Below are 14578 nucleotides of genomic sequence, written 5' to 3'. Positions count from 1 at the left end.
ATGCTTAGAATGAAGGAGTACTTAATTCAGCTGAAGTATGCAGGTAGGCTAGGGAGAAGTGCAACAGGCTATATAAGAATGACGGAAGTTAGTCAACAGAAGACATCTGAAAGTCTATCCGCATCAGAATGTTAGTTTTAGATAGAAAACTCGCGGAAAGCAGAGAATGGTCTATCTGAAGGTCTATCCACACCAGAGTGTTAGTTTTAAATAGAAAATTCTTGGAAGGCAGAGAATGTGTTTGTAGCACTATGGCTTATGCAATTAATATGTGTTTGAAAATGAAGGACCAAACTTCCAAGGAAAAGATGCTGACCTAGTCTGGCCAATACTTTCAGCCACTATTATCTCCAGGGACCATTGGAATTACATGGACAAAGCCAAAAACCCCCAAAACCCTGCATCCTGAGACACACTGCCTACTGCCAATTTCCCCCTCCAAAAGATGAAGAGTTGATGCGGCAGGCTGGGAATGAAATAGGCTACTTGTGCCTCAATTCAGATTACTTCTTGAAGGAATGGGATAAAGTCACGCTTTCTGCTTAACTGAAGACACACAAACATAATACACAGAGCAGCAAATTCTCCTGGATCCTGAACTCTGCTTTTGCCATGTGTGCAAAGACCCACATGTTAAAGATGTTACTTCTTGATCTACAATATGCTTGAGAACAGAAATCTGAACCAGCAAACAGAAAAGGCCGTAGCACAAAATTTATTGGGGTTATTTACTAAATAATTCATATATGTCCAACATCAGAGAATGAAAATAAACAGCAAGGCTTCCACTGGGGTCTTTCAAAAAAGTAAAACACTTCTTGGTGACTGTATCTTTAACAAATTGAATGACCAATCTAGTGAAGTCAAATGTATGTCAATTAGCTCCTCAACTCAATATTGCTAACATATTTTTCTACTTAAGCAAACAAAAAGCAAAACTTCATAATTTAGTAATTACTATGTTTCTTGGTTTTTGTTTTCAAATGCCACAGAAGATATTTGATGAAAGGAAGCAAAGCACCTAATCTCAACAGTCTTCTTAAAAACCTTAAATTAAGGATGCTTTCACAATATCAATATAAATATTCAGATCCTGATATGATGGATTTCTTCACTTATGTGACTAGTAATGCACTCAAAATATTAAGTCTTTACTCCTGCTTCATACTACAGCTGTTTGATAAAATTACCAGTAAAATCCCTCTGGATTGGCTGGACTGAATCACTAGATAAGAATTCATTACAGTCGCTGCCAAGAAACCAACATAATGTCAATACAAATTTTGGTGGCTAATATGATACAATACTTATGGATACTTTGTTTTCTAATGGCAAGTATATTGAACATTCTTCATTAATAAATGAATTTCATAACACACATAGAAATAAATGAATCTATTACAATATAAGACATCCATAAATTGTTCTCACTATCCCCAATGACTTTAAATATAAACTCTAATTATACAAAATAAAAATTTCTTGCCTGATTTAACCCTGTATACCCAATGGTATAAGCGATGAAGATGAGAAACATTTTAATAAATCTTATAAGAACCTTGGATACCATTTTGCATTAGTGATGGTAGAAAAAAGGTAAGAAAGGAAAAAACAAATTTGTCAGAGATTTTTCAAGAAAGAATAGAGTTAAGAAAAAATTCTTTTGGACTCTATAGGCTTCTCTTTTTATTCTATACCTTTCCATACTTCAACATGATGCCAAAAAAAAGAATTTACGAATAAAAGTAGCCAGGAAAGGAATCAAACCTTTATAAGATATATTTATTATTTTTCTGACCAAAGTGCAATGATTTTTAAATCTTCTTAGACAAATAACTATGAAAAAAAAAGTACTCAAGAAAATAAAATACAAATGGGAAACTTAACCGTTAGATTGCTTCTACTTTATACTAACCTTATATTTAGCCTAGAAAACAAACAAAAACAACCCCATTTTACCATAAACCTAGTACATGCATTTCAAGGTTCCACTGCTAGGAATTTTGTTAAGATCAGTTTAATCATTAGTAACACTATGTAATAGAGCATAAGAAACACATGTCATTAAATGTGATCCTTGCCCCTTAACCTCAGATTTATGTCAGAATAAAGCTGACAATTCTGCCAGGCTCTGAACCCCCATTGTCACCATCCCAAATCTCTGGAAGCAAAGACTATGCCCCGTCACACAACTTTGTACAAGTTGTAGTAAAAGGAAGCCTAAGTTTTCTTACCTTTCTATAGGAAATGGTCAGTTATTTGTTAAGTATGAAAACACATTTAGGACTTCATTGTATGAGTTTGTTTACCAAACACATTGTGCAAGAACTGACTACACAAAAAGTTCCTTTGTAATTTGGTCCACAAATTCACTTAACAGGTTGGAAATTTAAAACCTGCAAGAAAAAGAGGAAGTAAGGAATCCCTAATCCTGACATGTTGTAATAACTAAAGGGATATACACATATACTAAACATCAGAGAATGAAACATCATATACTAAAAAGTTATGCTCACAGAAGGCACAAACAATAAAAGGGATATTCTTTTTTAAATAAAAACAAAGAACTAGCTAATACCCTTCTTTGTTTTGTGAGCACCACAGCTAAGATGAAGTTAGACCCGAATTCACTGACTACTCCTATAACCAAAAAAAAAGATAAAAAATTTAATGTCTTACTTTCTAGCCATTAACTGTTATGTAATTATGAAAGATTAAAATTGCCTTAAAAAGGGATTGTGATAGCAGCTATATCAAAGCAATATTCAAGCATGATTTCAAGGATGCTTTTAAGTTTACAGATAGCCTTCTTTGTCAAAAATCTTCACAACTTCATCAAAAACCTGTAAAGGGAAAAAGATAATATTATTTAAAAAGCAGAGATTGTTAAAATACCATATGGCTTAAAAATATGTCAATTTTATATTAATTTTCAAAATGGACCATTAAAAACATTATGATTTCTTAGTTTCATCTATTTTACTATAGACAGTAATATAATATAAATAATACATATAAAATTATGAACATGTTGCATTAAATTTCATTGTGTTTTTAGGACAAAACTTGATAGGCTACCCATAATTTGATAAAATGTAAACTGAAGTGGCTTATCTTCCTAGATCTGATTCTAAAACACTTAAGTTTTCTGATATATTTACCTCACTGCTATAGGAAGTGACAATGGATAAAAACCAAAAATGACTATATAATAAAAAAGAAAGATCCAGAGGAAGAAGATTCAGGGAATCAGGGAAGATTAGGTGAATTCAGAGGCACTAGAAATAGTTGCTAGACACTGAGGGGTTGTAAACCACAATACTGAGACCACTGATTCATGAAGGAAGAGAGGGGTGTTGAGTCAAGGAAATGCTGGACCTCTGGAGCTACATGCTCTGTGATGGAAGAGATGGAGGCAGCCTAGGGCTCCTAAGCTAGATGACTTGAAATTCAGGTTATAGATTTTTAAAAAATGATTATGGTCCAAATTATAGTTGTCAAAGTGCCAATTTTCCAGTGTTTCAGAAAAGAGGTTTAGAATTAATAAACTACCCATTTCTTATGAAGAACAAGTGTGAAAGTGTAAAACCCATTTTAGACTGTATTCAAAACAGGAGAAAAAGCCTAATTTTTCATTTAGTCTCCAATGTTTTGGAAAGCAAACTAAAGTGTCATAATATTTCTTTTTCTCATGCCTAATCCTTGACCCAAAAATACATTTTTACTTGACTTTTTTTGTAAGGCAGGCTAGGGATACTCACTTCATCAACAGATTTAGAAGCATCGATTTTCTTGACTTTCCCCATTTTTTCATATAAGTCAATAATTGGCTTTGTTGACTGAAGATAGGTTTGAATTCTGCAAAAGAAGCAAATATTGCAAGCTTCGAAGTATGCATCCATTCCCCCATGTTACAGGACAGCTGAGAGGACAACTGATCTGACCCAACTGACTTTTTTATCATTTTCTCAGACAAGCCATTTTACATTTTGGAGCATAATGTTTTGTTTCTGATCTGACCCAACTGACTTTTTTATCATTTTCTCAGACAAGCCATTTTACATTTTGGAGCATAATGTTTTGTTTTTCTGGACCAAAATGAGGCAAGCATTTAATCTGCTACTCAAGTTCTGAGATTGAGATGGCTATGTATAAAAACTGCCAAGTACCTCTTTTCCAAGCTCTCTCTGTTGTCATCACTCCTACCACTGCTCTTTCCCCTCTCAAGACATCGTTCAATACAGATCTAAAAAGAGAAATAAAAAGTTATTTTACAAAGGAAAGATACAAATTTGACATTCTTTTAACCTGAAAAGAGAATAAAGTTTGAAGAGTTAAAAAAAAAAAAAAGAAAAACAGCATGAAACCCAATGTGTCTAATTCATTAATCAACATGCAAAGTCCTTTTAAATTTAAACATGTGGTTCAATTTATATAAACTAGGTTAAATAAGTATAGAGCATAATAATTCATTCATGACTCAGTTTTTCCTGTGTATTTTTTTCAAACCGCAATAAAAAGAAGATCTGTATGTGTATGGTTCCATCTAGGATATATTATTAACTTATTAGGTATGAATTACGTACCTCAAGCTTTGTTCTATTTCTGCTTACTTTTCGATAATTCCATAAATACCCAAATATTTAAGAATCAACATATTTGCATTTGAATAAAGTACCCCTTGTTAATCGTGAATAAACATTCCTTAGTTATAAAGCTGTGGTAACATTCTAAAGTTAACTTTGAAGAATAAGTGGAAACATATTTTTGGGGGTTGGAAGAAGAGAGTTACATTTTTAAACAACTCAAAGGATGCAGCAAGTCCCTCCTCCAAGGCATATTTGCAATTCAACCTAAGAATAGTCAGCTTCCTTCAAGGCAGTACTTCAGATTCTTCTTCTTTCAGGCTGTTGGGATTCATTTAAGGAAGTGGACAGGTGTCAAACAGTCAGGCCTTTTAACTAAATGATTCTAAGAAATTCATTTAGTTATTCAAAGGTATGTCTGAGCATGGTATTAGAAGAGCCGAAAAGAAAAAGAACACTTTCTTGCTTTTCTCAAGATCATCTTACTCCGAGAAGACAAATCAGGCTATCTTCTATTATGTTTCCTTAAAACAGAAAGTTTTCCCAACTTTCCAGAAATGTGCTTCTCTTCCAGTAAACAACCATCCTAAGGCAAGATACTCTCTGATAATAGTGCATACCTAAGAAGTAACAGTGCAGCTTCATTACCTAACATTATTGCTAATCAATTCTTAAAACCAAAGCAAAATGAAATAAATTCTTGTTACTTAGAAAAATAAAAGCAAATTTTAGGTCAACGAGGTTGTGGATGCCAAAGAGTGCTTAACACTCCAACAGCAAGACAGTGCTGTTCTGTCTATCCAATGTTCTAATTCAAAAAAGTACTACTGCCAACATAAAATGTAAATACTAACATAAGTAAAGGGCGAATGAAGATTTTTGTTACCTCATTATTACAATCAAAAAACAGAACGAAAGATACATCTGCCTTCCCATCCATGGTCTTGTTCCAACCTTGAAGGTTGTCTTGATTTCTTGGAAATCCATCAATCAAGAATTTATTCTTCTGAGCATTGGCAGCCATAGTCTGATCTATTTCCTAAAGGAAAAGGAAGATTTAGGGTCAACGCTATATTAACAAAATGTAATTTGTTAAGCAGGGTGGTGGATATATTGGTGTTTGTTTTATTATTATTCTTTAAATCATAAGAGTGAAGGAATCATAGGGAAATAACGACTTTAAGGAACTGAGCCAATGTATTAACATGGTTGCCTCAAGTTGGTAAAATTATGGGTATGTATCCCTCCCCCATTTTATATACACACACTCACAATTCTTTCCTGTAGTTTCTAAATTTTCTATAGTAAGCACGTATTCTTTCACATAAGCATTCACAAAGTTATAAACAGCAAAAATAATGCCAATAATGCCTATTTTTGCTCTAGTCACTGGGTACCCTATCTTACCTTCCCTTTCCTCTTCCCAAGTGTTCTGCTGTGGTGGAAAGTATGCTACTTCCATAAGTCTTCTGCAATAATTCAAATCTAATTGCAAAAACACTTTGGACAAATATAAAGAGATTGCTAGAATGAATTATTAGTGTGAGTTAATTTTTTTTTTTAACTGAAGCTAATTAAACCTAAATGCCACTGGCTACCCCAAAACATATGTAGAAAGTAAACAATACATTCAGAAAGAGACGAAGAGAAACACATTTCACCATCCTCTTCCAAAGTCTGAATTTAGGTAGAATGTGGGAATATGTGAACACGAGATGCAGATAGCTGTCTAATCTCCAAATCCTTACCACTATCAACCACCATGGATGCATGACTTTGACAAACTCCAAAGCAGCCTCTATTCCAAAAGAAACTGATATCTAGTCTTCTCTGTGCTCAAACTGTTTTCTCGGTCCCTCAAGAACAATGGCTGTCAGGATCCTTATTCATTTATCCCAGCATCTAGCTTCTCTAATATTCACAAAACTTCCACAGACACTATTGGGCTACTGCTATAAGCATTTCTACCCTAATTATGGTAGTAGAAGATACCTGAAGACGTACATCAATATTCTACCCACTAAACATATTTATTTGAGGCCTACTATCAGAGAACACAAAGAGCAAGGTCATGGCCCCTAAGGAAGCTCACAGTCCAGGGCTAACAAATATGTAAGTTAAATGTGCTAAGTTCTATGATGAGGTATGAACTATGAACAGATGCTATGATAAAACAAAGAAGCAAGCACAAACTACCTGGAAACTCAGAGAAAGCTTTACTCAAGAGGTGGAAGCAGAGCTGAATCCTGAATATTGAAATGGAAGGTAGAAAGGGATACTGGTACTCTAGATGGTGTAAACTGGACGTATAAAGGCTCAGAAAAGAGAAAGCATAACAGCTTTTATGAATCTGAAGTAAGGTGCTATAGTGGAATCTTATGATGTATGTAGAAAGTGGTGGGAGATATGACTAGGAAGCATGTAGGGGCAAGAGTAATGAAGAACTTCATTGCCACACTAAGGAGTTGGTTTTTACTCTGGAAGCAATAAAGGACCACGGAGGGATTTTAAGCAGAAGAATATGTTCTTATCACCTTTTAGAAAAAATCATCTTGACTGTATCATGAAAGATGAATCAGAAGGGACAAGGATGTTTAAGGTAAAAAAACTAACGAGGAGGCTCTAGCAATGGTCAAGAAGAGGATCTGAATTAAGGTGACAGTGGTGACAGAGAAAAAAGGCTAAGAGAAGAGGATTAAGAGGAAGACAACTGGAAGGATCTGCTCACTGGATCGATCTGGGGACGTGAAGGAGAAATGGACGGCACCCAGACTTCTGGTTGGGCAGCTGGGTAGATGGTAGAACCATTAACTGGGACAGGAAATAAAAGCGATCACATTCTAGATGATACAGTCAGTCTCTGACATGTTGATTTTGAGATACTTGTAAGACATTCAGATGGATGCCCAGTAGTTAGTTCGAAATATAAGTCTGGAGTTCAGAAAAAAGATTTGTGCTAGAGCTATAGATTTTGGCATCATTAGCGCAGTGAAAGCCTTGGGCGTGGCTAAAACCATCCAGCAAGAAATATATAAAATGAGAGGAAAGCCAAGACTGAAACCCTTGAAGCATATGGTTTAGGAAACCTGCAGAAGAACTATCAACGATTTAAAAAACAGCAGTCATTGAAGTAGTTAGAGACCAAGAAAAATGGTGTCACAGAAAACAAAGAATGAGTTTCAAAAAGACAGTAAGTAGAGTTAAATGCTGCGAGAAAAAGGACTGAAAATATCCCCTAGATTTGATAGAGAAGATCACTGGTAACATCGGCAGGAATAGTTTCAATGAAGATGGACATAGAACCTGACTGCAAAGGTCTGATGAGCAGAAAGTGAAAAAATAAAAAATATAAACCAGTCTTTCACAATGCTTAGGTATAAAGTGGGGAAAGGGCATTATAACCAGAGAATAAGAAGAGAGGATTTATTTATTCTGGAATAGAAGCAGGTTACTCCAATCTCTGAGACAAGAGGAAAGAATGTGTGTGAATGAGCTCTTCATTTTCAAGTTTCTCTGTTTCCATCTAGATGCTCTCATTGGTCTTCAACTACATCTCACTGTTTCCACTCTTGCATTTCTCCTTCACTATTTCCTATATGCGAAAATACCCATTAGTGACTATGTCTTGGGAATCTATAGTGTGCAGTTATGAAAATTCAAGGTATCTGTTTTTTAGAAGAGACATATTTTAGTTTGACAGCTGTTAGTCTTAGCATTTCACCCTCAAGATGGTGATGCACGCACCAGAAAAGGAGGTATCAGGACTGAGAGAACAGCAACAATGGGAGGGTCATGGGAGAGGAAGAAAGGGAGGGGGGAGAGGGATGAGGGAGAGGAGAGAAGAGGAAATTTATAAGAAAACAGAAAAGGGAAAAGAAGATGGGAGGGGGGAAGAAGAAAAAGGAGAAGAAGTAGAAATTCAAAAGCGATTGTCTGCACATTGGGAAGGGTAAAGTGCACTGATATGGATGTTAAGTTGAGCAGTAGCTGATCCTAGACCAAGGTAGAGGATGCCTGCTACTGTCTAATTTCTTCCCAGGTAAAAGTGGAATTTCCATTCTCAAATACTATGACCACCTTCTACATGCAAGAAATTCAATACTTTGATTTTTTTCATTACTCAAAGAAAAGCTAGATTTAATTTCTCATTTCCTTGCTGGTTTTAATTGGCTGGGACTCACACTCCTTACCCTCTTTAACAAACTGATGGTTATCTCAACTGGCACAATCTTTCCATCTTTAATGTACTTTTCAATGAGTTCACCATATTCTGAATCTGGGTTCTTCCTTTCATCACGAAGAAGTTCTCCTGCAGAAAGGTGTGTGTAGCCATATTTCTGAAAGAAACAACACATAGGAAAGAAAATCAGCACATGCAACCCAGCGGCAGGACTATCGGTTCTTTTCCATTCGTGTTAATTTCTATATTCTAACTTTTCTTACATTAACAAAGCTTTGCTTGTATATTAAATAAACAATTAAAAAATCTGAGAGACATTCCATACAATTTCTCAATTTGCCTTAAAAATGTCCTTTACCTACAATGTCCACAAGCCATGACATGATCCCAAAATTTATCTAACCATTCAAGGTGATAAGAGAGAGCCCCCTCACTATAGGAATTTTAAGTCTCCTTTTCCCTAGTTTCTTTTAGCTCCCTAGTCCCTGGTTTTACTCACTTTTTAAATCAGTATCTTAATCTTAAACTAAAGACTGCTCCTAGCCTAAATCATAGAATAGAATGTCTCTCATCCTCTGCTTCAGATAACTACCCAGAAGCCTGAGATTTAAGCTTGTTGACTGTAATCACTGTGGCCCAGCATTCTTTCCAGGCCATTCCAGACCCTGGGTAAACAAGGCGACCTGAATAACTAGTATGAAGTCAGATGGACTTTCACCCTGCGTCAGTAGCTTGAGTCCCACTCCTTGGGTCAGCGCTTTTAATCTATGAATCAAAATGTATCTCTCCTCATCTAGGGACAATCAGGATACAAATGATGCCCCTGCAAGGCTTCCAGTACACCCCAACCAAGGAGGCCAACACGGTCTTCCAGGTGGATCTCAAGACCCCTTCCCCTCATCTAAGATCAGATAGGGCGAGAGTCCCATGAATCCCCGACAGGCAGGGACAACAGCCATATTCAGCAGGAAGCAGACACGGAAGAAGACATCTCCTGTTCCTCAACTTCCCATAGATTTATAGGGATCACACCTCTGAGGGGAAATAAGGCAGGCAGTTAGAGATAGGAATGGGGTCTCCAGACACTCCTGTACGTTCCACACAGCCTATGGTGAACCGCCCAGAGACCTCCCAAAACCTCTCCTCTACGCCCAAATTTTTCCCTTATCTGCCATAACCATTAGCCACTGTGAAGACACTTAGAAGACATAAACTACTAACTAGATTAGACTGGTCAGTCACACCTGTGCAATAAAGGCTACATGACTTTCATCTTACCTCAGCCTTATTATACCATCATTATAATATCATGCATATTGTATCATTATAACACACTGAATTAATATCATTAATATCATTATAACACACTGAATTCTGGGAAGGAACATGCGCAGTCTAAAAAGATGAGGTAATAGCCTCTTGTCAATCACAGATGTCAATGGCCCCACACCTAGAGAGGAGTAGTCCATTTTAGAAAAAAGAAAATAAAAACTCCAAGTCTTTGCCAGTCAGCACCTTTTGAGCCACTCTTTTGCTCCGGCCCACTATCTCCGACCCCTATCTCTTTGGGGTGTACTTTCGTTTCTAACAAACTGCTCTTTCACCACTGCCTTTTGGTGTCCCACTCAATTCTTTGTTTGGGATACCAAGAACCTGGACACCACACGGAGAAGGGTCTGTTCTCCAGTAACGAAGGCATTAACACCTCCCTGTATTCCTCCATGAACACAATCAACATTTAAATGCTATTAATAACGTTCAAAGAAATGCTTAACAAAAATTTATACAACTTAAGGGAAAAAAAAATCTTACCACTGTTGGCTGTACCCAAATCTCTGCTTCCCTTCCTTAAACTCAACACATGTAAATTGAACTCATCAGCGTTTACACAAACCCCATTCTTCTGTTTTGTTCCTTTCTCAGTAAACAGCACAAGTCCTTCCACCTCCACAAAATCAGCTTTCCTGACCGTTCTGGAGAGTGGTCACACAATCAAATAGTGTCTTAGAGTATCACTGCCTGTCCACCTAGACCAGAATCTTCCTTCCTACTCTCAAAAGTCCATTTCCTACCTCTCTAGTTGCGATTAGAGAGGTCTCATACTGAAATGGGAATACAGTTACCTATTTTATAAGTCAGTGATGATTATTAAATTAGATAACACACAGAAATTGCATACCAAGGAGCCTGACACATAGTAGGTGATAAAAGCCATCAACTACCTCCTTCTCATCATGCAGACATTTATCTTAAATAATCTGGAAGTATTTTTGTATTATATATGTGTATATATATATGTATACACACACACCATTTTTGTATTATAATGTGTATGTATTCACTTTAATTGTTTCAACAGACTAATCAAGAGGCTTAATAGAGATAATAGATATGACTATCCTACGAAAGGTCAGTAGTATAGTATTCTTGTGATGATCATTCTTATTAAGGACTTACAAATGATGTATTAGGTCAGGGTATACGGTAACAGTGGAGCTAAGTCATATAAGATGCTATGGGATTGTTCTACTATTTCCCCAAGGCTGAAATGAGAAAACAATACAAATCTAAGAGACAGTATTTTCTGAATACTGGAAAGCTTTTTCTCCCACATGAACTTGTACATTCCTTTTTATTAAACCGAAAGAACCATAAAATCTATTTTTAAAATATCTTTACTCTCAAATATCAGGGCACTCAGAAGTATATTCAATGTTCAGTTAATTTTTAAGACTCTCTAAATGGGTTTTTATCTTATTCATAGTAAGTGTACAATAAATATTTGATAATTTATATTTCATCTTTAATTTCAATGTTAAGATTTGACACAGCCCACATTCCTATCTCCCTTTTAAAGTAGTGTTTCAATTACACCTTTTATAAAAACTCTTTCAATTTCCCAGTGAGTTTTTTCTTTTTCTGGATTGCAGGAGCCATATATTTTTTATCTCTTTTTTATTTCTAAAAATTATTGGCTAAACTTGTTCTTGCTTACTAAAGTAAGCTAACAGTAAGGTAGTCAGCAAAGGAAATTAAATTCTAAACTATTTACTGACTAAAATTGGGTCTAAAATTTGGTGAGAATAAACACAAACCATAGTATCACTCATGTCTCTCTTAGTCATACAGCTCCTTCCAGTACAAGAAATGATGAAAAGTATATTTGGTTGTTGTAATAGGCCTTTAAAAAAATTCCCATCATTTACAGAAAATGGAAATAAATACAAGTTTTTAATTCTTTAAACTATTATTTAAAAATTATTTCCATACCACATTATTTTTCAATGCCTACTTTGATCACCAGTATAAGCAAACTCTTGAAAGATGGGTGTAAAAAAGACTTTATAAAAAATGAGGTATGACCTACTTTCACATTGACGATGTACAATTTTCAAAAAGCGTTTTGCATATACTGTCTACAAAATTTTATAGCAGTTTCATTTCTCACTGATTACTTTGGCTCCTGCCTGGAAGTCTATGCTTGCTGGATGCTCTCATCTTGTCTAGAAATGACAGCAGATGGTAATACTGAACAACTGCAGAAACAAACAGTACTAAACAATGGCAAAAGCTCAGTGAAACACCAAAAATACAAATTGCTCTGTATGGACTGCCTCTGCTGTATGAACAACATAGACATTTAGAAGTACAGCTAGCAATTTAGAAATTAGTATATACACTGTTTCCTGGCATTGCAGAGCTCAAATTTGCAAGCTTTATATTGCATTAAAATGGGTTTTGGCATATCACTTTTTTAAAAGAGAAACTAGTTGTAAACTGTAGAGGTATACAAATGATATTTTTAAAAAACAATTACACAGTTTGTCAAAAGAGAGAACACAACCTTATCTGCAAAGTTCAAGGAAACAAGGAATTTAAACAAATATAACCGTGTCAAACCTATACAGAAATGTCTTTCTATTTCTCATCCACATTCCACTTTTTTTTCAAATCTTCTATTCACCAGTCACTTTTTTTTTTTTTCAAGTCAAGTTGTTGTCCTTTCAATCTTAGTTGTGGAGGGTGCCGTTCAGCTTCAAGTTGTTGTCCTTTCAGTCTTAGTTGTGGAGGGCGCAGCTCAGCTCCAGGTCCAGTTGCCGTTGCTAGTTGGAGGGGGCGCAGCCAACCATCCCTTGTGGGAGTCGAACCGGCAACCTTGTGGTTGAGAGGACGCACTCCAACCGAGCCATCCGGGTGCTCAGCGGCAGCTCAGCTCAAGGTGCCGTGTTCAATCTTAGTTGCAGGGGGCAGAGCCCACCATCCCTTGCGGGGCTCAAGGAATCGAACTGGCAACCTTGTGGTTGAGAGCCCACTGGGCCATGTGGGAATTGAACCAGCAGCCTTCGGAGTTAGGAGCATGGAGCTCTAACCGCCTGAGCCACCGGGCCGACCCTCACCAGTTACTTTTTTATACTATAATTTTCTTAAGGATTTTGCTAAAGCTTTCCTCTTACCACAGAGTTTCTACAACAAAAAAGCAACTATCAGTTACATACTAGTTATTATGGGATCTTAATAACAGCTACACTTTAAAGAACATGGTTTCAAAGCATTCTGCTATCATTAAGTAGTCACTGTTGCCAGTTTTGAGGAAAGCAAGAATGGATAGTTCCCAGGCTTAACCAAAACTTTTTCACATTCTCTGAAATTTCCCAGCAATTAAAACCTAGTGGGTCACTAACTACACTCTTAAGAGCAACATTCAAAACCGCAGCAGGTTATAAATACTATAAACTACAATAATTACAATTACAAGCTACTATTAAACTAAAAACAGTAGTTTTCTAGTGACAAACGTATAAACTCAATTCATATGGAGTAACTTTCTAAATGTTTTACTTTCATTTTCTCCTTTAAGAAGTTGAAAAACAACTCAATAACTTTTATGAATTACACACTAAAATTTGGAGGGAGAAAAAAAGTACCATGTTCTCAGCAAAGCACAAAAGGGCACTCTATATTACTACAGCTAGGCAAATGTTGACAATTTTATTGTATCAAGTCTCAAATGACCTTCTCTTCTTATCAATTGTCTTTCCTTCTTTCTAAATTTAGGTAATGTGGCTCTATGTGAACAAAAACAACAAAAATAAAACAACAACGTGAACAAAAACAACAAAAATAAAACGACAAAAAATAAAGAGTTCAAGGTACAAATGATGCGTAAATAGGAAGTCCTTGGAGGCCAGAAGTGATGCACAGGCCAGGCAGCTGCTCCTGTTATTGTGACAATTACAAAGTGCCAGGGGCCGCTACTGAGCCCTGCATGACATAGAGGAAACATACTAACGGAGGTACCGTGTTTCCCCGAAAATAAGACCAGGTCTTATATTAATTTTTGCTCCAGTAGGGCGTATTTTCAAGGGATGTCTTATTTTTTCAGGTACAACAATCTACATTTATTCAAATACAGTTATATCATCTTCTGGAACATCGTCATAACGTACTAAATGCATCCGTCTGGCTGACAATCTTAACTGGGGCTTATTTTCAGGGTAGGTCTTATTTTCGGGGAAACACAGTATTAGATACAAATATATTTTTAAAGCAACCAATTTAGTTAAAACTATTGGGTGTCCTTTAAACAGTTCACACAACTATGAAGCATTTAAGACTAAGTTTACTTTGCATTCCCTATAAGATTAATGAAACTTAAGATCTAAATTCTGGTTACGTACTGCCAAAAATGTACCTTCAGCAGAACACCTGGAAATGCTGCAGGCACTGTCCGGAGCCATCCAGACTTACCAGTGTGGTACTTCTTGCAAATAATAGCTTTAGAGCCTGTAGCAGCCCAGCAACACTTCATGTA

General features: G+C 36.1%; 1 protein-coding gene across 1 annotated transcript in view; it reads right to left on the bottom strand.

Annotated features, from left to right (window-relative positions):
* Window positions 1-699: 699 nt before the first annotated feature.
* CMPK1 (cytidine/uridine monophosphate kinase 1) overlaps window positions 700-14578 on the bottom strand; it is a 32833-nt gene continuing 18954 nt past the window's right edge. Inside the window, exons 2-6 of the mRNA XM_019749416.2 lie at window positions 8777-8923; window positions 5473-5625; window positions 4170-4246; window positions 3762-3858; window positions 700-2843 (exon numbers count right to left, since the gene is read on the bottom strand). Of these exons, the coding sequence (XP_019604975.2) occupies window positions 2796-2843; window positions 3762-3858; window positions 4170-4246; window positions 5473-5625; window positions 8777-8923 (522 nt within the window). The 3' untranslated portion in view covers window positions 700-2795. The remainder of the gene's footprint in view (window positions 2844-3761; window positions 3859-4169; window positions 4247-5472; window positions 5626-8776; window positions 8924-14578) is intronic.

Source organism: Rhinolophus sinicus, linkage group LG06 (genome assembly GCF_036562045.2).
Source record: "Rhinolophus sinicus isolate RSC01 linkage group LG06, ASM3656204v1, whole genome shotgun sequence".
NCBI classification, from domain to species: Eukaryota; Metazoa; Chordata; class Mammalia; order Chiroptera; family Rhinolophidae; genus Rhinolophus; species Rhinolophus sinicus.
Note: the sequence above shows the minus strand (reverse complement) of the source record. Positions and strands in the feature narration are given on the sequence as shown.